The sequence below is a fragment of the Caenorhabditis elegans genome, chromosome X (genome assembly GCF_000002985.6).
Source record: "Caenorhabditis elegans chromosome X".
Lineage (NCBI taxonomy): Eukaryota > Metazoa > Nematoda > Chromadorea > Rhabditida > Rhabditidae > Caenorhabditis > Caenorhabditis elegans.
In genome coordinates, this window is record NC_003284.9 from 1012506 (window position 1) to 1035324 (window position 22819).

The following is a 22819-nucleotide window of genomic DNA, read 5'->3' on the forward strand; positions in this document are numbered from 1 at the left end:
TGCGGAATCAGTGTTGTAATTTATTTTTTGATTTTTTTTGGTTTTTTTGGTCTCAAAAAACCAGCAAAAAAAACCAAAAAACAAAAAATCAGCCCTGGTGGGGGCTATGCACTGCAGTGTCGTGCGGCTCTTGAAAAAAGTCGGCTCTCGGCTGGCGCCAAGAGATCTCACTGTCCAAATTGTTTTATGTGTCGATACAAACAAGGTTTAATTATCAATGCGTATTTATATTTTCTCAGAAAGAAATCGAATTGACACAAGTTGATACTAATATTATTTCCTAAACAAACAAGTCCAGATGACAGGCGAACTTTTTTTGGAATTTATAAAATTTGTTAGTAAATGAAATTTTGAAGGATGAGGGAATGGGCATACAAAATTTGATTTTCGATCACGTTTCAAATTGTACTAGATATATAAATGCACAGAAAGTTTAGTTTGAAGGGTTTTGGACAAGATTCAAAAAATTTGAAAAAAAAAAGAAAGAAAACATGGAAAGAATGAAGGAAATGGAATCAAATCAGCCGAGTTTTTTGTTTCTTTGACACATGAGAATTACACTTTTGAAGAAGGGGTAGAGAAATTGAAAAATAATTGAGTGGAAAAAAGGTATAAGGCGATGAATGAAGAATCTACTATAACAACAACATAAATCGAAGAAACAACAATGAAAGAATCAGGAATTTTGGGCGTTTTGGTGATGCGCTTGATAAAAAAACAATGTTACTGCTGGTGTCACTCCGTTTTGATTTCCGAATCTGTTTGAAACGCTTGTGGCACTCCTTTTTCCGCGTTTCACAGTGAATCTGTAATTAGACATAATTGGCGTTTTTATTTGACACTTGTGAAGTAGTTGAATTTCAAAAATGAATTGCTGGTTTATTTTTTTTAATTTCTTTTAAGAATAGAAAATTAATCAAAGCGTGGGTGAGGTTTACATTTAGTCTCAGAAAATTGACTTATCTGGGTTTATACTTGTAAAAAATGTCATGGTAAGTTCAAATGTTTTGGCTAACCTGGGTCAACCCATAATAATCCAAAAAAAGTCTAGGGGCTGAAATCTGCACAATTTCAACGTTAAACAGAATCTAGTTTAAGCAATGACATTGATAAAAAACAATTGAAAGATAATTTTGGTAGAATTTTGAAAGTCTGCCCGTTTCTGAGAACTTTTAGTGTTTAACAACTTTTTTTCTATTTTCTAGAAAAATGAAAAAAAAATTAATCAAAAAATGTCTGGTTAGTTTCAGAAAATTACGAATTTTTGGAAAAATATAAAAAAAATACCGTTACGATTTTACTGAAACTTATCTAAAAAATTACTTATACTCTTTCGTGCATTCTCATTAAATTAATCAAGTTCAACAGATAAAAATTCAAATCTTACAAGTGATTTGATCGAAAAAATATTTTCCTGAATCTCAGTAAAAAAAATAGTGAAAAGGGTGAAGGCAAAATTTTTCAAACAGTTTCAAGTTTTTGGGATATGGCAATTACCAAATATAATTTGTGATTTCGTATCAAATTTTAGTTCCGTTTACTCCAACAAACCTGTGCCGCGAAAAAGTCGTGCTGAACTGAAGGAGCGTTGCCCATTGCAACACCTGGAGCTACAATTCCACGAACATCACACGGATGGATGCAGTCACATTCGTGGCGCCAACTGTCAATGTCCATATCTACAAATTTTCATATATTTGTCTCTGTTTTCAAGTTTCATTTTAAAATTTTTAAGCCGGCCGTTGAATTTTTTGCTCTACCCAACCTAAATATTAGTAGTTATAAGCAAGAGTTATATATTTTCGTGTATTCCATGTTCTGGTTTTGTCGAAGGTAAGATTGAAAAAAATTGAAATTTTTCAATAACCCGCGTGAAATGATTTCAAATTTAAATTAGTCAAATTTTCAGTTTAACCACATTTTTTTCCAGCTAAAAAACATTTATTCATAACTTTCCGCACCTTGATTTCAACTTTCAGGTTTTTCCTCTTTGAGCTTACTCCCTCAACAAGTAAAAATTCGATACCATTTAACTCCTAATATTATTCTCATATAGGTGCGGGATAGCTCAGTCGGTAGTGGTGACCGCTAGAAAGCTGCAGGTCACGAGTTCAAGTCTGGCCTGACCCCTAGGTTCACCCAGCCTCTATTGGGAAGGACAGTCCCCGGCTAGGAAGTGGCTTAAAAGCCCGGTGGGATCACCACCCCCAGCCTGAAGAACGGATCGTCTTTAAATCCTATTTTAATCCATCAAAAACCTAACCCCTCCTCCTCTCTTGTTGGATTCAAATTCGTCGTCCAAAAAAAAACGTTGGAAGTGGACCAGAAGTGCGAGTCAAGTACATGCAAAGGCGAGGTTTTTGAGAATTCAGGAAATTGAGTAACAGCACAAAGGACACACGAAAATAAGTAGATTGTGACAGATAGAGAATGAAAAACTCGGAGAAAAAAGAAGTAGACAAGCTCTTTGGGGTTTAAATAGAATAGAAGTATGAAATTGAAGATACTTGGTTTTTGATTCGATTTTTTAATAATATATACTACCACTGTTCAGTAAAACTCCAAAAAATTTTAAAATGTGACGCCGCCTGCCTACATGGCGTAATTCGTCTAAAAACTACTTGAACCGAATTTTTTTATTATACGAACTATTGGTTGTGAAAAAATTGTGAACTCAATTAAAAACCATAAATTTCAATAAAACCATTTCCTCCGTTTTCCCCTCACTGAAACTTTAACATTTCCTGTACTTTTGAGATGCTCCCTGATAAATTTTCTTACCTCTACACTGAAACGACGGATGACCTGCGTAGTCCCATAATTTTGCAGGTGCGAGATGTGGGCATGCCAATTGAGTATAGTAGCACCAGTTAATACACGGAGGCCGTTGCCAGATTTGAAGCGATTGAACCAACAACCATCTACGATACCATATCTGAAACAAATTTTTTTTGTATGCTTTCTCAGATCTTTAGCTTTCCAATACAAATAAAGATCAAATGTAACTACCGAATTTTGATCATTTTCAAGTTTTTTTTCATAAAAATTTCATAAAAGTGGGCCTAATAAACTGACAAACTGAGAAAATAAGTTCGATCAAGAAAACGCCAAATTTTTTAAAAAGCTTTACGAAAACGAAAGATGAGTTTTTAAAAGATTTTGAATAGTGATACTTTGAAAAAAAAATTAAAATTTTTATTTGATGTGAAATTAGACTAATATCCTTTAAAATTTGGAAATTGCCTTAAAAATACGTACTTTACCGACCCAGTTGAAGTCAGTGCACTTATTAATTTTGTCAGTGCACTTATTAATTTTGTCAGTGCACTTATTAATTTTGTCAGTGCATTGGATTAAAACATTTAAATTCGACTATTTTAACAGGCCCAAAAATGCAATTTAACATGTTTCATTTTTAAAATTTTTGCAAGTTTCCAAATTGTTTCAATCATTTTGTCCAATCGTTCCCTTTTATCACATTCACTTTTTATTTGAGAGCCCCCCACTAACTTTACAATTATCACAAGTTGCGTTCGGCGAGAACGGTCTTGTTGCGGAGGCAGTGTCCACCGCTGGAAGGCAGTCGAAACGAGAAAGAGTTGTGTCGAAAGACCGATAGGCTTCATTAAGCTTACGAAGAGTGCCTGAAGCAATATTCATTATTATTTGAGCAAGAATTCGTGTCTTCATTTGCTGCTTCCTCTTTTATACTTCGAGAAAATTGTCTTTTCGTTTGTCACTAATTCACACAATTTTAAAAGGTGGGATTGAAAAAAGTTGATGGGTAATTTTTGCATTTTCCTGCTGAAAACAAACCTGAGATCCTCCGGAAACACGATGTACACCGATTTATACTTCCCGAAATGCAATCATTACCCTTCTCGCCGGCATTCAACTGCCACGTGTCAGTGTTTCTCAAGCCGACGGCGAATATCTGCAAAACCATTAAATATCGAAAATTGTTAACGAAAAAATCTCTCACTTCAAAAAATGATAACGGTTGTAACTCTGGAAAAAGGAACACATGCTTTAATATTCTAATACGTGATTGTGTGCCAGCTGAGCAAATTTCAGGAATGACGTCATCAGACCAAACTGTGCAACGATCAGTTACATTGTCGCTATGCTGAAAAAAAATTTGCAAGAGAAAATCAAGGATTTATCACATATTGGGCTGAATAATGCTGTGACTTTTCTGTCAGTGCATTGATAGTTTCTGTCAGTGCATTGATAGTTTCTGTCAGTGCATTGATAGTTTCGGTCAGTGCATTGATAGTTTCGGTCAGTGCATTGATAGTTTCGGTCAGTGCATTGATAGTTTTGGTCAGTGCATTTAAATATTTTTTTAAATTTGTCTCACTTCTTTACTGTTATTTTGATAGAAAGAGTTTTAAAAAATTTGAAACAATATGCATCTATTTTTCTTAACGGACTTGCCTTTTAAGGTGCCAAATTAACATACCTGCGCAAAAAACCCAAAATTTTTACAAGGAGGAATTGTGTTGGATAAATGAGATGAAGAAGCGCAATTGAATAAAGTAAATAATTGAATAATAAGAATACCCTGAAAAGTTTCAATATTTAATGATATAATGGTTTTCACAAAATTTCCATTAAAACTTTCAAACTCACATCGGTTAAATATCGGCGAAAATTCTTGGCCCAGCACCTTCTTGGAGAACTAGTTTTCTTCGAATCGGATAAAATTTGAGGCGAAGGCACAATATCAAAAGGCTTTAACCATAATCGTTCAGTAATATCATTTTTGAATTCAAAGTTTGGCTCGTCAGTTGAACTGCAGCTTTCGTCTTGAATGCTCGCACAAAACGACTGGATAAAATCGGTGATCGGCGACGAATTTGCTTCTCGCCGGCCGAATACTTCTGTAGTGTCTGGACGAGGAGCAGCTGTAGGAGCAGGCGGATGAGTGGGTGGAGGCTTTTGATGACGACGCTCGTATCGTAGCGCTTCTTTTGTGTAAGGCGTGCGAGGCCGCATCGTGCGCGGAGAATCCACGCATGTCAGGCTAGCCCGCGCACTTCGGAGCACATCTAACTACTTTCTGAAAAAAAAGTTGTAGATTTTTAAATTATTTCGCAAAAATCTGAAGTTAGCAAGAAGAAAAAAAAGATTTTCGTCGATTTACAAACAGAACACAAGAGCTTTGATGCATGGGGGACTTTTGGCTCCGGCAAGCGCTCAAACCGGAAATAACTCAGAGGTATTTTGGGGTTAAAGTTTAAAAAAAAACGTAAGTGGTTACCAGACACAAATTGCGCTGCAATTCAAAATTCAAGGCTTATAGGTTATTCATAGGCCAGAGCACATAGATTTTGTTATTTATATATACTACTGAATATTCTAGAATCTACATCAAACAATGCTGCTCGGCCAAATTATTTAAATGTTTTCATAATTTTTGAAGTTTTCTACTAGTATAAACCAATAAATTTGTGGTGCTATACTATGATGGCTAGTATCTGGGGTATATTTAATTTTTTTAAAGTTGTTTCACTATGTATAAAAAATGTAGAAACATTTTTTTCCTGTACACAAAAAAAAATATGGGAACATAACATTCATTTTGAAATTCTTATATTTTATGAATACTAGTTTCACAGTCTCAGGTCCATATATTTTTTTTATTAAAAAAAAACTCAGTATGGCCGAAGACTAAAAATTCAAAAAGTTTGGAGAAACATTTGAACAGATCTTCAAATTTTTAACCGAAATTTTGGTAATCAGTAAAACTATTTTCAGATTATGGTTTTTTATTAAAAATTGACAACTAGTTGGTCAATTTGTAAAAAAAATATAAAAAAATTCAAGAAGCAAACAATGTATAACTTTTTGAAAAAAAAAGTGTTCCCACAAGAAGCAACTCTCGAAATGTGAAAACGTCTATCTTCGTATAAATAAAACAAAAGGCATGCGAAAAGATGTCATGAAAATACACACCATCGGCTCGCCAATACATCCCTCTTCTTTCCCCCCTCCTCTCTCCGCTGGCATCCCAACGCACACACATTGCAGCACACACACACACACACACCACACCAAAACGAAAGACAGCGAAAAGAGCACCACTCAGAACAAATGAGATGCTCAAAACCAAATTGAAAAACCAGGACAACGACAAAAAAGGAATGTATAGATATCGATCTGGAAAAAAGTAAACGAGAGAGAGAGAAGGAGAGAGTGATGGGGAAGCAGAGAAAAAGAGCTCCTCCTCTTCTCTCGAGTTGAAGCAAAGGCACTAGCGGATATAGGACTTTAAATAAGTTATCGTGACGAGGCGGTCCCATAGGACCTAATTTAAATTACGTCCGGCTTGGTGGGAGGGACGACGTGAAAGGAGGAGGCGACGGGCGGGCTGCGGATGATGAAGGAGGAAGATGGAAGAAAAAAAAGAAGAAAATGGTGAAGAAAAAGAAGAAGAAGAAGAAGGAGAAGAAGATGAAGAATTTGAAACAACTACTCGCATTTCTGAATGAGAAGCAGAAGAAGCAGACACGCTTTGTTTTAGGCACTTAAGGGAATTTTCTGGAAATTTTGCTTCTGCCTTTTTATGATATACTAGCAAGGTTTTTGTTTGAACAATGTACATCGTTATCTACAAAATTGAAAATCCTGTAATTCTACTATTGAAATTAGAAATTTCGTAAAAAGTTGGACATTATTGCAATTTTGCCGTATTTTCATGATTTGCTTCATAAAAACGTCACCTATTACAGAGCTGTGTGGCATATTTCAGCAAACGCACAAGACTGCTTATTTCATACATGAGCACCTAATTTTTTCTAATTTAAAATTTATGTAAATGTAGAAAAAAGGTTTTTCTATCTGCAAATAACATTTATTTGTGTTGAAAAGCTTTTAAAAGCCGCATATAGTGCCCAAAAGTTGTAGTTAGCCGAAAATGTGCCGTTGAGAGTTTTTCGGCGAACGACAACATTCTGGTACTATTTCAGGCTTTTTTGAAGCTTTTCAACAAAAATAAATATTATTTTAAAAATAGAGCAAATACAAAAACGAACTCAAGAAAACTTGCGCTTGGAAAATAAAACAACTCAAATTTGAAATTTGAAAACGTGAAAATTAAGAATAACCTCTTAATCTGACAATAAACAGGCAGAACGTTCCTAGGTAAGCTTCACAACTAAACATTTTGTCACAATACGACAGAAAATTGCAAAAAAAATTTCAAATATATGTACATAAAATTAGTTTACATTGAAGTATTTTACGGTGAAAAAATGTCTGGAATATTTGAAAAAATAACGATTTTAGAATCACGTGAATTATTTCAATAATCAATTTGTCAAAATGTGGAATTTGTCAGTACCAACAACATTTCCAACACGAAAAAAAAAGAATGTAAATGTGTTTTGAGCAAAATACAACAGAGTTCATTTCCACTCAAAAAAGTTGTTGGAAAAGCCTCTGAAAGGCGTAACAAAAGGGAGCAAACCGCCAGCACGACTCCCACCAAAAGTCGAAGCAGCAGCAGCAGCCGCAATATTTCGAAAACGGGAAAAATGGCGAGAAGTGAAGAAACAGAAGGCAAACTCAACAGCTCTAAAGTGTTATGACTGACGTTTTGAAGAGACGAAAAACTATTATTTTGAATACTTTGAAGATTTGAGGAAAGTTTTTTGAAAAGTTCAAAAATTAACTGGCTTTTCTGTGCAAGGCTATCAAATGTCCGAAATGTTTTAGCAACCGGAGAGAAAGAAAACATTAAGGAATCACGGAATACCAAAAGATGATAGTTAAGCTGATTTAAGCGAGTTTTCTGAAACAGTTGCTTACAAAAAAGTCCAGTCGGAGAATACAAATGAAAATTTTGAATTCAAAATCAAATTTTGCTCAATCCAGTGATAGGACAGTTTTTTCTCTATCTGCCAAAATATAAGAAATAATAAAGCACAAAAATCTTTCCTCTATTTCTGTGGTAATTACTAATGCAATACAATGCTAAACTAGTCTAATTTTTTACAAACTACTAAAATTATTATTTTAATAAAAACCTCTATTCCCATATCTGCAAAAACTGATTGAATACCAACAATTTTTGTATGGCGTCCTAATTTTTGTAGCTTCATTTTCCTCCTAGACAGCGGTGAAAAAAACAAGGCTCTTTTAGTTTTAAGGCTTACATATGAACAACCTTAACATTAAGTCGGGCACGACTTTATTTGGAATTCAAAATTCATATTACATTGCATGTCAAGAAATGAAATAATTTGACGCAAAACACCGAAAAAGTGGTGAGTCGCAAATTTCTTTTTCCATATTTTTTACTACAATTTTAAACAAAAATTGAGTTTATTATTGAATTTTTTTGTGAGTATAATATTTGAAAAATGAAAAGAAAGTTCAAAAAACAAAATTAATAGGTCTTCCAATGAGTTGCTGTAGTTTTTTGAACACAAGTTTGCTTGAAGCTTTCCGAAAGTTCTAGAATTTTTCATGATTCATGATTTCATGAAAGTTCACGTCGTCTCAGTTTCACTTTGTTAAGTAAAACAGTCTTGGCAATTCAGCCTGATTGAATATGGAAACTTTAGGTGCCTGAACGGAACATGTGGTTTGGAATATTTTGATTTTTTTCTGAGACTTCTGAAAAATCCAGAAATTACCAGAAATTACTAATTAATTGGCTCAAGGTAGTGGACATTGTTAGTGTATGCCTGGATTCATATAGAAATGTGTTATGTCTAAAAAAATTGTTTTAACTTTTTGGCTCAACTAAATTCGAATTTTTGAAATTAATCCTGATATCGTCGAATTACTGTTTGATTATCATTTGGGATTTACTAGTCTCGAATACACTTTTTGGTCGATAACTGAACTGTAAATAGTTAGTTTTCCAAAAACTGTTGTCAATTTAAATCTAAGATTGCACATTTATTACGCAGCTCAAGTTTGGAAAAAATCTGAATCGTGGATTTAAACCATTTTTATACCGCCGTATTACAGTAATTACGTGTTTAGTTATTCAAAGTATCTGATTTTTTTGAACTCAAAACTAGTTAAACGTTGTAAACTCAGGATACGGTAAGAACTGACAAAGGCTAACCTCTAAAGAACATAACTCAGTTACTGGACTCTGATGCCTCTTTTGTTGATCGGGGACTTCCCTTCTTACCCTTTCAATTATTTAATTAGAAATGCAGACATTTTTGAGTACATAACCTCCGTGTGAAGTAAGTGAGTTATGCCGTAAAAAATAACTGTCAAGCCAGTATTTAAAACGCTGACGAGCAACACAAAAAAAAACAAAGAAAAATGAAAAAAAAAATGCATTTCGGACTAAATAGAAGGCAAAACGACGCAAGATGGCAAGGCAAAGCGAAGAAGAAGAAGAAGATGGAGAAAACGAGGGATGATGCAAAAGAAGCAGCAGTAGTAGTGACGAGGAGCATCAACTTTGAGCAAGGGTGGAAAGGAGGGCTTGGGAAGAAGGGGGTAGGCAAGAGAAAGAAGCAGGGGGCCTAACCACTTCAGTAAATATCTTGCCAGTAGCATTAGCCCCCCCCCCCCCCCCACCACTGTTACCCTGAGTCTCCGATGAATTCATACTATTCGTGGGGGCCTTCGCATGCCTTCTTCCCTTCTCCGGACCCTTTTTTCCGTCGTGTCTTCTGTCTTCATACGCGCGCGCGCGCAACGATGCTCTCACCAACCGCGACAGACGCAGCGCTTTCGCTTTACAACAACAACTTCTTTTTGGACAAACTCATAGTTGCGAAATGGAACAGAACAGCGCCTGCTCTTCCTCGCGCGCGCATCCCTCTTCTCCTTCTGCTTCTTCTGCTTTTTCTTCTTCTTCTTGCTTCATCCAACTTTTTCCCGTCATCTCCATCTTTTCTCCCCAGCTTCATCTTCTTCCCTTGTTTAGTTTTGATAGGGTTTGTTAATTGTTGACTCTCTTCGTTTGTTGTTCATTTTTTGTTGTACGTTGTAAACAATAAACTTGTTTTCTTCATTTTCTCAACCGAGTTTTATTGTTTTCAAACGAACCGAAACTCACAGATTTCTGAGTGTTGTGGCTGATGTTAATGGGGTTTCTATCACGTTATCACACTTTTGATGGTAAATGAAATCCTTTTTTAACAAAAAAAATTTGTTCAGAATAACAGATGTTAGTTTCAAAAGTTTCAAATAGATTTGGTCAGTGCAATTTCAACTTTGGTCAGTGCATTTTAGTCTTGGTCAGTGCAATTTCAACTTTGGTCAGTGCATTTTAGTCTTGGTCAGTGCATTTTAGTTTTGGTCAGTGCATTTTCAATTTCGATGAATGCACTTCTATTATTGATGCGTTGCAAACCGTACTTTTCTTACTTATTTTTGGTGCATTTACAACCTTATGCACTGCAGTTTTTTCATTGATTTTTAGTTTTTATCACAAAAGTCGTTAGTTATAGCTAAAGCGCCAAACCAAATACTTTGACTCAAATTTTGGCAAGCGGCAAACTTGGAAAATTTAGTTCGCCCAACTCGGCGACTTTGTGACAATCTTTTGGCGATTTCCACATGTCGGAAAACAATTTGCCATACAACATATTTCGAAACTCCTGGCGCACTATACTCTGGAAATATCACTTTTCTGTTTGAACCATGGAAAATCTCAAACTTTATCAATCTATAATAACTAGATATGCTAGACATTCTCCTCTGCGCCTAACCTGCACATCCTCATAAAAAATAACAGCATGACTTTCATATGTATGTTAATGTGTATCTGGCATGGAATATCGGATAGATCAGGTATACATCACATTTTTGAATAATGTAATGGACTTCCGCAGTTTTTTTTCTGGAGCAAAAATATGGGATTGTCTGATGTGAAAGACTTTTGGTGAACTTATGAAAAGTTAAAACATACAATCATTTATTATTTGAAGCCACTGGAGTTATTTACTTTGAAAAACAGAATTATGGAAGGAAGTGGCGACAGATAGATGCCTAGAACAAACTTTTGATGCGCTTGAAGCCAGTGAATGCCTCGATCTGAATATTGAAAACTATTTTTCAAAAAACACCATAACAAATCTTACCAGGAACAGGATGAAACCAATAATAGAGAGCGCGATGAGGCCATAGCAGGTCCAGCTCACTAAAAATAATTATTAAATTTCATAAAAGGTCCAATAAACCAACTCGGCTCGGCTTTCTTTTCGATTTTGTAGATCCTCTCGGCTCGCTGTCGCTTCCGGATTTCCGTTGCTTCTTGTCCAACACGACGTCTACGAAGTTCTTGGTCAGCCATTTGGCTCAGCTATATGTTGGGAAGAAATGAAACTAAATGATTAAAATGTGGATTTTAAATTTTACAAAATGTTATATCACAAAAAAATATTTTTAAACATTTTAGCATTTTCTCGTATAATATTGCAACTAGAATTCAAAATTTAAACAGAAAGCGGAAGAGAAGTAGTACTAAAGGCTTACCGAGCTAATCAATGCGAAAAGCGCTGAGCCAAGAGTTACCTAGGTAACTATGATAACAATAGGTTAGAGAAGCTGAGAGATTTCACTTTGTGAAGAGGTTTTGAGAAAATTGAAATATGGGTTTTTTTTTTCTGTTTGAAAAATGTTTCTCGATAAGTTAACTGGGAATTTAAAATTTGCATTCAACCTCATTCAACCTCTAAGAAATTGAATGAAACTGCTTGAAATTTAATTTTTTCCAAAATTTGTAGTTATAAACACACCGTTCCTACAAATTTTTAGAGGTTAATCTGGCGTTCTCTCGGCTGAACCCTTGTCTGATGTTAAAATTTTATACGAATAAAGGTGGAATAATTGATTTAGAAAATTCATTTAATATATTGAACGTTCGACATTTTTATTTGAGAATGGAAACCCTACCTGGGTGCTTTAAAAGTTTTTGGCACCACCAGATACTATAACAGCCAATCTCTCCCTGGGAGTGTTTGGGAGTCCTCAAGTGTTAAAAATTAATTTTTTTGATGTGAATTTATCTTTATTTGAAATGACCAAATATCATTTGAAAAACTTCAAAAAAAAATTAGATTTTTGAAAACTTAAAAAAAAAATTGAATGTGTGTTTATCTCATTTTAGTTTTATTCAAAATTTTAATTACTGTGTCATATTAATATTTCTGGGGTTTTTAATTTAAAGTGTCAATTATTTCAAATTCGGATAGACAAGCATGCACTTTTTCCATTTGAACTTTTTGCTTCTCATTGATATCCGTTAGCTCCGTTGAGTTGAAAGTGACCGTCAGTTCTTTTGTATCCGGTGAAAGCGTTCTCTTTTCATTGGTATCCGTTTGCTCCGGTGATAGGTGTGCTGCTTCAGATGTGTCGGGCTTGCTGTAAGTTGCAGGTATTATAAAAACCATGTGTTTGGTCCTACATTATTCTTACAATAATTATATAAGTAGTGCTGTTATGCTGTTATATCTAACCAGCAAAATTAAGAGCCTCTTTTTTTCGCGGGTCTTGATGAAAGTCGGCTTTCTTCGTTTTGCCAGATAAAACGTTAATATCAGACTATTAAACACATTGTTTTTAATACATATAATAACCAATCAACTAACCTTAGCGATGGTTTTATGAATCCAATCGACTCGAGAATTGCTTCGGCAGCTGCTCTTTTTGATATTATTTTACTTGGACCTCTCCCTTCCAGAGTTTTGTTTTCAAATGTTGCTTGGATAACAAATTCTCTGTGCTTGCCCACGGCTTGTTCTTTGACAAACTCGAAAGTCGGATACTTCTTATAAAATTTTTGTGCATATTCATTTAATTGAGCCACTGGGTTTAGGACATCAATCTCCTCATCTTTTTTCATTGTGGCCTGATTCTTTTCGGTTTTGCGCACATTGGCAGCAAGGGCTGAAAAATATAAATTTATAACTGGGCAACAGAAACTATTCACAAAAATTCTGTTTCAATAAAGACTCAACAACTATAAAAACAACAAATTTGCTACAAACCTGTTGAGCCCTCAGTTTCTCGGTTGTACCTATTTTTCTAAAATTTTCTAAACTACCACATTTTTGGCACACGTCATTTTTTAAACTCAACCCCTATGGAGGAGCTTTTTTTCCACAACTTTCGGAAAATTTAGAAAATCCTTTCTTGTTGTGCCGATGTTTTCTTTTTGGAAGTTTAAATTTAAAAAAAATAGAAAACTGCTTTTCAATTTTAAGTTTCCAGAATTAGCTGAAAATTTGCCTCAAATGAACCAATGTGCTATTAGAAAAACTTAGAAAAACTCACTAAGATGCTCAACCGTAGCCAAAAGCTGTGTGCATGCTTCCTGCTGAGCACTCTTCTTATTTTTGCCCTTGCCCATCGCTTTTGCCTTCACCACATTATCGTCCGCCACCAGAGTATACCTAACAGCATATTGTCTATTATGTTGATCACCTCCCTCCTCCAAAACTTCAAAGTTAATTTTCAGTTTTAGCTGTTGAGCTTTCTCGTGGATGATACTAATCACTGATTTCTCGTTGAGCAGTGGGCTCAATACTGTGAGGGGATCAACGGCAGCTTTCTGTTCTCCGTCATCGATAACCTAAAAAATAACAGTCACTACAGAAAAATTGTTAAACTTCAAAAATACCCCTTGCACTTTGGTCCTTGCGACCGCGCTGGATTAATTGGTAGAGTTGGGAAATTTGGTGAAGCCATTGATCTTGACGAAGATGGGATTTGATGGGTATCTGGAAATATTAAATAATTCTTTTTTTTTTAAATATAACACTTAAGAAGGTTGTAATAATTTCGCGAGAGTTTAAAATCTTAACGAAGGAGTATACATAGAATAAAGAAATTGTTTCAAAATGTAGTATCTGTGACAAATTCTTAGTCACAGAATTTTTAGTCATAAAAATCAACCTTTAACATTTAACTAGAAAAGTCCTAGGCCACGACGTTAATTTGAATTTTTATCGTTTTTTGAATCGTATTTTTAATAAATAGTTTATATAATTTTTTCGTCTCAGTTTTCTTAAACTTTTGTTTTAAAAAATTGAGGAAAGTTACAAATATGGCCTAAGAATTTTGTCATGGCCTAGGAAAAATTTGCGCACGAATTTCAAATTCAACCACTTTTAACTACTTTCTGTCAATTCCAAACACCAAATGCTGAATTTTGACGGATTTCCCCGTTTTTTTCCAAATTGCTTTCACATTAAAACCCCAGCTCCCCACACGTCAAAAAATTTATAATGAATGCGTATCAAGGTCCACAGTAGACAACTTATCAGCGACTAAATAAACCTCGTGCACTTCTAAAAAATTTTAAAAAACATGTTTACAGACAAGAGGTAAAAATTATTTTAGACACTCCGTTTTTTTTTAACTATAGGCGGTGGTGACCTTGCGCACTTCACACATGACTTGATATGTCTTCACTTCACGTGTAAAAGTGCGCGTACAAAGTTTATTGGCATTACAGAGACACTTTTGAACGACTACCTTCTTTTCACAATATGATAAATGGGTATTGATTAAAAATCTACTCATATGATGACAAATAATCTTCTCGACGCGTCAAGAATTTATTTGGAAAACGTGGACTAATTAATAAATTTTTATTAGCAAAAGTTATGTAGTGGGTATAAGATGACTTTCTATAAACATGGCTTAAAAAAAATAATTTATGCATTTTTGTGTAAAAATCTATGTAGGACCTTGTTTCTTTTTAAAATTATAGAAAAAGAACAAAAAAAAACGAATAATTTGAGTTGAAACCAATGTGAAGTAGGGCACGGGAAAATAGTCGGAGTATTGAGGAAAAACAAAGAAAGTTCAAAATTAAAAAAAAAATAGCAAGAACCATCCAAAATCACTAATTATTTCTACAAACTAAAAGACTGTTTTATTTTTATATGTAGTGAACGCTAATTCCAAATATTGTTACTATTGTTACTGTGTACTCTGATATTGATGATAACATGATAGATGAAAGTAAGATTAGATGATAGGTAAGGTCAAAAAAATAAGTTGATGAAATAATACTGTGATAAGTGTTCAACCGTATACACATCGTCGACCATCTCGCAGAGGCCAGCAGCCGACACTTACCTGGTGAACATGAAGCGGTAGAAATTATAGCCGCCAACTCCTATCGTGAAGTGACCGACATCTCCTGGGTGAACACCTCACACATGGACACAATTTTTGAAATAATGGTTTCATTAAAATTCTCAATAAAAAATCTATTAATTTGCAGAAGACTTATAAAAAGGCATATTTAACAAAAGACAAGATATGAATTTGGAAAAGCAAACTTTTTCAAAAAAAAACACACAGGAATGGGGGAGAGGGGACATGAATCTACTGTTTCACAGAAAATTAGTATTTTGTTTATAAAAAGGATTCTAAGGCCAGATGAATGAGAAAACCGCGTGTTTGTATTACATTAGGGGAATTTTTAAAGACTTGTAGAGAGATGGGGTTTGGAAAATTGAATTGCATTATGAAAAACTGTATTAACTGTATCTTATAATTCTTTGGTTGCCGTACGGACTTGGAGGCAGTAGTTTAATTCTGCCTCTAAATTTCACATAAAAATTGAATCAATTATTGACAAACTATGGCATTTTTTGCAGCTATCTAACGGTTAAAATATTGTAAAATGTGGGGACTATGTCTTGCTCGCTGAGAGCTCCTTGAGCTTAGCAATAGCGTCAAGCGCTGCATTCTCATCAGCTTCAGTGGTGCTGCAACCGGTACCATGTCCAACCTGAAATTGAGACCTCATTTTTTGCAGTTTTCAACGAAATATTGTAGACCGTGTTACATTAAAATTAAAAAAAAAAACAAATTTCTAATTGTAGGCAGGCTTAGGTAAGAAAGCACCCGTTTCAACTCAATTTTCAACTCACCAGTGGTGCTTCAAGTCCTATTGACACGATTGTAAAGTGCTGATCAATGCCAACTTGTGGAAAGCTTGTGTATTGTAAGCTGAACTTGAAGAAGTCGGACAGCTGCTCCAGATGGTGATGGGCGGATGATGATTCTGTATGTTTTTTTTGTTTGCCTTTTTTAATCAGGAAGTATTCTTAAATCAAAAATAAAAAACTCAAAACAAACTTACGTGAACTTTGAATCGTCGTGTTTTTTGTTTGCAGGTAGGATTGAGCTCTTTCGGAAAGTTCCACAATTTGCTCAGCAGTTAAAGCTCTTCGGTTTTCTTTGGACCTCTTGAGCCGGCGGATTTTGCCTTCGACAATTGCATCTTTCTTGAGTGATTGAACAATTGAATTCGGGTAGTCTTGATCGCCTGAAAATGATTAATTTTTGAGATTTGGCTGAGAAGAAAAGTTGTCTAGAAAACTTGAATTCTGCTGCGGATTTATAAAACCTTAAAAAGGTGACATTTTTCCAGACAAAATTGTTTCTAGTTCAAAGTGCTTTTGTGCTGATCTAAGCTGTCTTGTGGAGAGTTTTGAAATTTTTTCAAATAAAATAACTAAAAAATAATGACTAGAATTTGCCAAAAATCAAATTTCTAAACAAAACACATACCTGGAGGAGGACAAGCATGTACTTGAGAGTTAAAAGTAACTCTTCGTTTTTCTGTATCCGGTGAAAGTTCTCTCTTCTCACTGATATCCGTCTGCTCCGGTGATAGTTGTGCTGCTTCAGACGTGTCGGGCTCGCTGTAATTTATGGATATTTAACAAAGCTAACGTAATTGTAAACTACATTTATAGTACATCCACTACACCGGTCAAATTGACTAAATAAGACAGTTGCGGACCTAGATTCATGCCGGCTCCCCCTACCCAAGTTTCACTAAACAGAGCTCCATCTATGAACTATTAAAACAATTGCAATTTTCTCATACATATGCACAACAACCAATCAACTGACCTCGTCGAAACCGAAACTGCCGTTGGCGGAGGACCAGTCCAGTGAGAAATTTCTGGCAGGGAAGGATCACAGTCTATCATTTTCTTAAGCAAACTTTTACCGGGTGGTGGTAATGGTTTAACGAATCCTATAGACTCCAACATCGCTTCAGCGGCGGCTCGTTTTGCTAAACGCTTGTTTGGACCTTTGCCTTCTTGAACGTCGTCTCCATACTTGACTTGAATGATGAATTCTTTGTACTTGCTCACACCATGTTCGGCGACCAACTCGAACGTCGGATGTTCCTTGCTTTTTGCCTGAGTCACTTGAATCAATCGTGACACTGGATTGATTTGATGTCCATACAGGGGATCCATCTTCTTGTCTTTGACAATTGTTTTTCGCTTTGGTTCACGGTTCATTGCAGCCAGCTTTTTTTGAGTTTTGCACACGTTGGTGGCAAGGGCGACCGGATTGTTTTCAGGAGCTGGAAAAAAATTGAAATTTAGTTTCAAACTTAATTTTCAAAATAAAATTATTTTGTAGAAAAAATTGAAACAAAAATTCAGGTAATTTTCTACAGGTAACAGATCACTTTTACTTAAATTTAGAACGGTAAAAATTTACTATATCGAGGATGTGAAAATTAAAAAATTAAAACAAGAATAGTTAGATTTTATCAAGGATTCAAGATTTGGTCAAATTTCGGATTTAATATTTCGGGATCTGACACCGTGCCAACTACCGTTTTCGCAGTTTTCTGAGAGCAATATGTGACAACGACGCTCCGTTGTTACTAGTCGCGTGTTGTTTAGCGTTCATAAAACCTTTTTTCGAAAAATTCTGAAAAAACACCATTGGAGCTACGTTGTCACTTATTGCTTTGAGGAAAAAAACGAAAACGGTAGTTGGCATAGTCCCAGGAAAACGTATCTCCGGAAATAGTAAATCTAAAAGCCGTAGATCCGAAACTTGACCATATCTTAATTCCGTGGTACCTCCAGCTCCTCAAGCACTATGCGTTGCAGAGACTGGCAGTCAGATACCGTTTTTTTTTAAATTTTTTTTGTGACAAAATTTTAAAGTTACAACTAAAATTGAGAACTTCAAAAAAGGTAAGTAATGTCCAAATAAAATACAAAAATGCTAAAACTCACTAAGATGCTCCACCGTAGCCAAAAGCTGTGTACATGCTTCCTGCTGAGCACTCTTCTTCTTTTTGCCCTTGCCCACCGCTTCCGCCTTCACCACATTACCGCTGGTCACAAAAGCACACCTTACAACATATTGCCTATCGTGTGGAGGGCCTTCTTCTTTCAGAACTTCAAAAACCACGTTTACCTTCAGCTGGTAGGCCTTCTCGTGGATATCACTTATCACAGATTTTTGTTTGTGAACTGGGATATTTTCTTTTCCAAATCCATTATCAGAGCCATTTTGGTGCTCGCGGAGCAGTGGACTCAAAACTGCAAGGGCTTTTGCGGCTGCATCCTGTTTTGCTAGTGGATAGGTTTCACCGATTCCAGTTGCAATTGATTTTCCATTGATGTTAACGATGACCTGAATAGGAAACAATTTACCAAAATCTTGAAAATTTATTCAAATACCGCTTGCAATTTCGGTCCTTGCGGCCGCGCTGGATCAATTGGCAGAGTTGGGAAAGGTGGTGCATAGAGAGCCATTGATTCTAACGGCAATAGAATGTGCTCCGGTAACGGGCATCCTGGATCGGGATAAACCGGCGGATTGCAGGAGATGTAGTTAGGCATTTGGTATTGTAAGGTTCGACAGACGTTTTGAAGAACGCGGTGGGGTTTGGTGGTATCTGGAAATATTTGTATTGTCTTTTTTCTAAAAAACAGGGCTCGAGAGGATTTTACTAAAATTTTCTAAAATAGTTATGATTTGCAGTTGAAGAAATACACAAAACTGCATGAGTCTTTTAAATATTTAATAAAATAGTATTGGAAGTCGTTCAAAAAATTTTTTCACAAGTTTAATATTTTTATAGGGATCAAGCATGCAGCAATGACCAAAATTTGATATTTTTGAAAAACATCGGCTCTGATTCAAAACTTTGATTGAAAATTGTAAAAAAATATAAAGGCCAATTTTTCACGCTCTTGCTAACTATCATTCTATGTAGAAGCACAACAAATTTTAATGGTTAAAAACCTTCACAAAGATTCGAAAAAAAGTGAACCTTTTAAAGTTGACAATGCTTACCAAATTATTTAAAAGTTACTGTTTTTACCCTTAAACCGCTATAAAGTTATATATTTGTTCATTTATCTAGTTTAAAGGTATAATCAAATCAAAGAGAAATACAATATAAAATGATCTTGAGATAAAAAGATAAAGTGACCAAATCTTGACCGGCAACAGTCAAAGGTCAAGTGGATGGGATAAGTCACGGGGATGGAATTAATACGCGCAGCAAAAGCCGATGGACTCATTATTTCAGGCAACAGTCTAGCTACGTGGTTCCATAATGACAAGTTAGCATGTAGAAACCCGTTATTTGGTATACCAGTTGAATACAACATATATGGAAATCTTTTGGAACGAGAACATTTAACATAGAGAAATAATGATGGAAAATGATATGACTTTGTGACAATGTTATAGAATGTTTTAAGAATCATAAGGAGTCTTCTGTGGAGGGTGCTTTTCAATTCAAATTGGGAAAGCCTATCATAATAGGATGAGAATTTCAGATTACATCTTTGAAACACTTTACGTGAAAAGAAGCGAAGTGAGGACTCTAGTTTATCTGAAAGGGCAATAGTGGACGGGTGAAAAATCTCGCAACCATATTCCAGGATTGATCTGACATAGGTGTTGTACAGTTTGAAATAGAATTGGGCATTGGAAGGCTGGAATGATCGAAACAGCTGACGGCATTTCAGTCAAGCGGCATTTGAGATTGAGATAATGTGTTTCTCAAACTTCAGGTTATCATCAATAACTATTCCTAGAGCTCTGAAACTGTTGTGCATCGGGAGGGAATAGATCGAGCAAATCATTTATATAAATTAAGAAGAGGTACGGTCCAGCTACAGTTCCTTGGGGCACTCCTGAAGTGACATTTAGGGTGTCTTGAGAAATCAGGTTTCCTACTTTGACTCTTGAAGTCCTTTGATTGAGGAAGGATCTGAACCATGAGCACGTTTTCGAGTCAAGGCCATAGTTTTGAAGTTTAAGGACGAGCAAGTTGTGTGGAACTGTGTCGAGTGCTTTCTTGAAGTCCAGATAAATCACATCGACATACTTGTTTCTGGTGCTCAGGATTCTGTGGATCAGTGAGGTGGATTCCAGAAGTGCTAGGGTGCAAGATCTGGAGTTTTGAAACCCGTATTGTTGACTGGAAATCTTTGAGTGGAACTCTCTTTTTAAGGAAGTGATAACAACTTTTTCAAAAAGTCGGGAAATCGAATGCGTGAGAGAGATTGGGCGGAAGTTGTTACAGTCGGTGAAGGAGCCTTTTTTATGAACGGGGATCACAATTGACGATTTGAATGCCGAAGGAAACTTTCCACAGTTGAATGAATCGGAGAATATTAATGAGAAGGGAACTGATATGGAATGGCAGCACTTCTTGAGCATAAAGAAATTGATGGCGTCTGTTGAGAATCCAATTTTTGGAGCCAGTTTAGTAATGATCCCTGCAATTCTTATTGGCGAGAAATCGATTGAGTATTTGTGCGGTCGACGAGCTGGCAATGCGGGGAAGGGATCACACTCGGGAGTGAATAATCTTGCGAATGTACGGATGAAATCATTGCACATCTGGGTTGGGTCCGTAATTATTACATCTTCTTTTGTAAGACAGGTCAATGGGGGAGAATAGGAAATTCTCTTCTTGATGAACTGGAATAGTGAACGCGGGCTTTTGGAGTTTACAACATTATAATCCTGTTTGGCGAGTTTTCTCTTGATGCATGTCAATTCACGTTTCACTCGCTGCTTGAAGTTGACGGCAGTCACGAGTGGGAAGTTTCGTTTTACGGTTTTACGAATACGTGACTTATCACTTGTGGTTTTATGAAACCGTACAGGCGAGGTAGGCGTGTAGAACCTGATCAGTTCATTAAAAAGCTTCAAGAAGTGATTGATCGTGGTATCGGTGCTTGAGAAATACGAGAGTTGACGTTCCCAATTGAATGAGCTCAAATGTGCATTCAGTTCCCGGAAGTTGCATTTTCGAAATAGAATGCGAGGCTCGGTTGAATCGCCAATCTTTTTGTTGGTTCGTCTCGTATGCATTTGAAGTGTGAACGATATCGAGAGGTGATCCGAGAGCAGAAAATTGGGGAGTAGAGTTGCATTGAAGGATTTGTACAACCACTGGGATTCCACTTGAACTGGGGTATGTTAAAATCACCGAGGATATAATGGCATTTGATGGTTGGACATATTAGTGATGAGATATTGGTGAAGAGACTAGAAGTTTGAGATTTAGTGGAATCAGGCGGTCTATAGACTATATCTGGAATTGGTGTGGGGATGGTCGAGGACTAAAATATCGCAGTGGTGGTTGCTGTAAAACTGACTGGAAAGAGAATCAGCAACATTTAAAACAATTGAGGGAGTGTAGAACACTACAACTTGTTGTTTAACCCAGAGCCACAAAAGAGCAAAAAGGAATTTTTGCCTTGAAGGAATTCCTACAAATAACCACAACAGAACAATTTCTCACCGTTTATCCTCTTTTTAGTGGGTTTCTCAGTTGGAAGTGGAAGTTTCGTGCCCTTGAGTGCTGCTTCAGCGGACGCTTGTTGTGCTCTTTTGATTGATGTTCCGCTTCCTGAACAAATTTTATGAAAATTTAGCTTTTTTTCTAGAAAATTTTACCCTCAAATGTCTCAGCTTCAGTCAAAACTAGCTTCACCGTGAACAATTTCTTGTGAGCCGGCCCACTTTCGTCTTGCAAATTGTAAACGTGCCGCAGCTTGTTGAATCGAGCTATCTGGAATTTTTATTTTATGAACGCAAAGTTTGAATCTGGAATTTTGTTACCTCTGCCACTCTACACATTGCCGACTTCTCCTTCTCTTTTGCATTTGTGTAGTCATAGAAATTCGTCGGCGAGTCTGCCTCGAATTTGTGTTGACCGCACCAATGTTGGGGATGCAGGCGTTCTGGTTTTTGCTCCGACTGAAATTGATGAGAGTTTTTTCCAGCAGTGCTTCAGAATTAGAAAATTGCAATTTTTGAAATTATTGAAATTTTACAGCTTTCCAAAAAGTACTGACTTTCCAAAAAAAATGTTTTTTTTGCAAAATATAAATTCTTGTTCAAAAAATATGTGCAACAGCTTAATGTTTCTTTGTAAAATTCGTTGTTTTTTTAAAAACATTTTTGGATGTTTTAAGGGAACCGATATCTCAGTATTTTATAAAATTTTAAAAGAATACAAAAATTAAAATTAAAAATTTCAAAACCAAAACCAAAATTCAAACAAAATTGAACAATTTCGTAAAATTTCAGTACTAAGTGAATATCTTAATAGCTATCAAAATGGCTCACATTTTGTTAAACGACATTGTTAAAAGAAAACTTAAGTAGGACAATTTTTGAATGGCCGGTAGTTTTTTTTTTTGAATATACCATCCTCGTGAATAGTTTGATTGGCCATTTTTTCCAGAGTTGAAGTTTTTTTAGATTTAGCATAGGTATTTTATTGATTTTTGCATTTTTTTTTTCAAACCAAAAAACTTACTTTCTCCGCAGAAATCGATGCATTTTCCAAAGTATCTGCCAGATCCGTAGTCGTCTCCTGTACTATCATCACTCCATCCATCTTCTGTGTGAGCGTTGTTTCAAATACAGCCTGCATTGGGACAGAGGAGGTAATCAATACATTTGGATGCACATCCCACAACACATACACACACTGTGTTCTCTTCTCTTGCAGGGCAATTGAAGGGCTGGCCAGTGGAGCGCGGTTGCGTAGCTGCGGCGGCTACGTGGTTAA

The 22819-nt window shown here is 35.8% G+C and overlaps 4 protein-coding genes, 2 non-coding genes and 1 pseudogene across 7 annotated transcripts; 1 reads left to right on the forward strand and 6 right to left on the reverse strand.

Moving 5' to 3' along the window:
• Positions 1-206: 206 nt before the first annotated feature.
• On the reverse strand, positions 207-5062 carry nlf-1 (NCA Localization Factor). Its single transcript, NM_001364050.6, has 8 exons — positions 4633-5062; positions 4463-4564; positions 3983-4126; positions 3817-3934; positions 3511-3644; positions 2782-2935; positions 1552-1679; positions 207-806 (listed from the first exon to the last, which is right to left on the reverse strand). The coding sequence occupies exons 1-8, from the start codon at positions 4996-4998 to the stop codon at positions 636-638; spliced, it is 1317 nt and encodes a 438-aa protein (NP_001350981.1). The 5' UTR covers positions 4999-5062; the 3' UTR covers positions 207-635.
• On the reverse strand, positions 5022-5051 carry F55A4.13 (uncharacterized protein; the record flags this gene model as incomplete). The annotated part of the gene is made up of 1 exon (NM_001361783.1): positions 5022-5051. One exon carries the CDS (start codon positions 5049-5051, stop codon positions 5022-5024), a length of 30 nt encoding a protein of 9 aa, NP_001348809.1.
• A 1131-nt stretch (positions 5063-6193) lies between the features above and the next one.
• F55A4.12 lies at positions 6194-6338 on the forward strand. Its single transcript, NR_070371.1, has one exon. It is a non-coding gene; the product is annotated as an Unclassified non-coding RNA F55A4.12 (non-coding RNA).
• On the reverse strand, positions 6194-6338 carry F55A4.11. The gene has a single exon (NR_070372.1). It is a non-coding gene; the product is annotated as an Unclassified non-coding RNA F55A4.11 (non-coding RNA).
• Positions 6339-10881: 4543 nt separating this feature from the next.
• On the reverse strand, positions 10882-12605 carry F55A4.3 (Stress-associated endoplasmic reticulum protein). Its single transcript, NM_075793.3, has 4 exons — positions 12573-12605; positions 11167-12345; positions 11064-11122; positions 10882-11016 (listed from the first exon to the last, which is right to left on the reverse strand). The coding sequence occupies exons 2-4, from the start codon at positions 11273-11275 to the stop codon at positions 10972-10974; spliced, it is 213 nt and encodes a 70-aa protein (NP_508194.1). The 5' UTR covers positions 11276-12345; positions 12573-12605; the 3' UTR covers positions 10882-10971.
• F55A4.4 lies at positions 12141-13333 on the reverse strand (annotated as a pseudogene). The gene is made up of 3 exons: positions 13258-13333; positions 12573-12870; positions 12141-12345 (listed from the first exon to the last, which is right to left on the reverse strand). Coding segments are annotated over exons 1-3 (579 nt in total).
• Positions 13334-15162: 1829 nt separating this feature from the next.
• Positions 15163-22781, reverse strand: stau-1 (DRBM domain-containing protein). Its single transcript, NM_075795.5, has 11 exons — positions 22565-22781; positions 21862-21999; positions 21697-21811; positions 21542-21649; positions 18450-18667; positions 18000-18402; positions 16864-17329; positions 16516-16649; positions 16085-16270; positions 15873-16006; positions 15163-15730 (listed from the first exon to the last, which is right to left on the reverse strand). Exons 1-11 carry the CDS (start codon positions 22679-22681, stop codon positions 15632-15634), a joined length of 2118 nt encoding a protein of 705 aa, NP_508196.1. The 5' UTR covers positions 22682-22781; the 3' UTR covers positions 15163-15631.
• Positions 22782-22819: the final 38 nt, after the last annotated feature.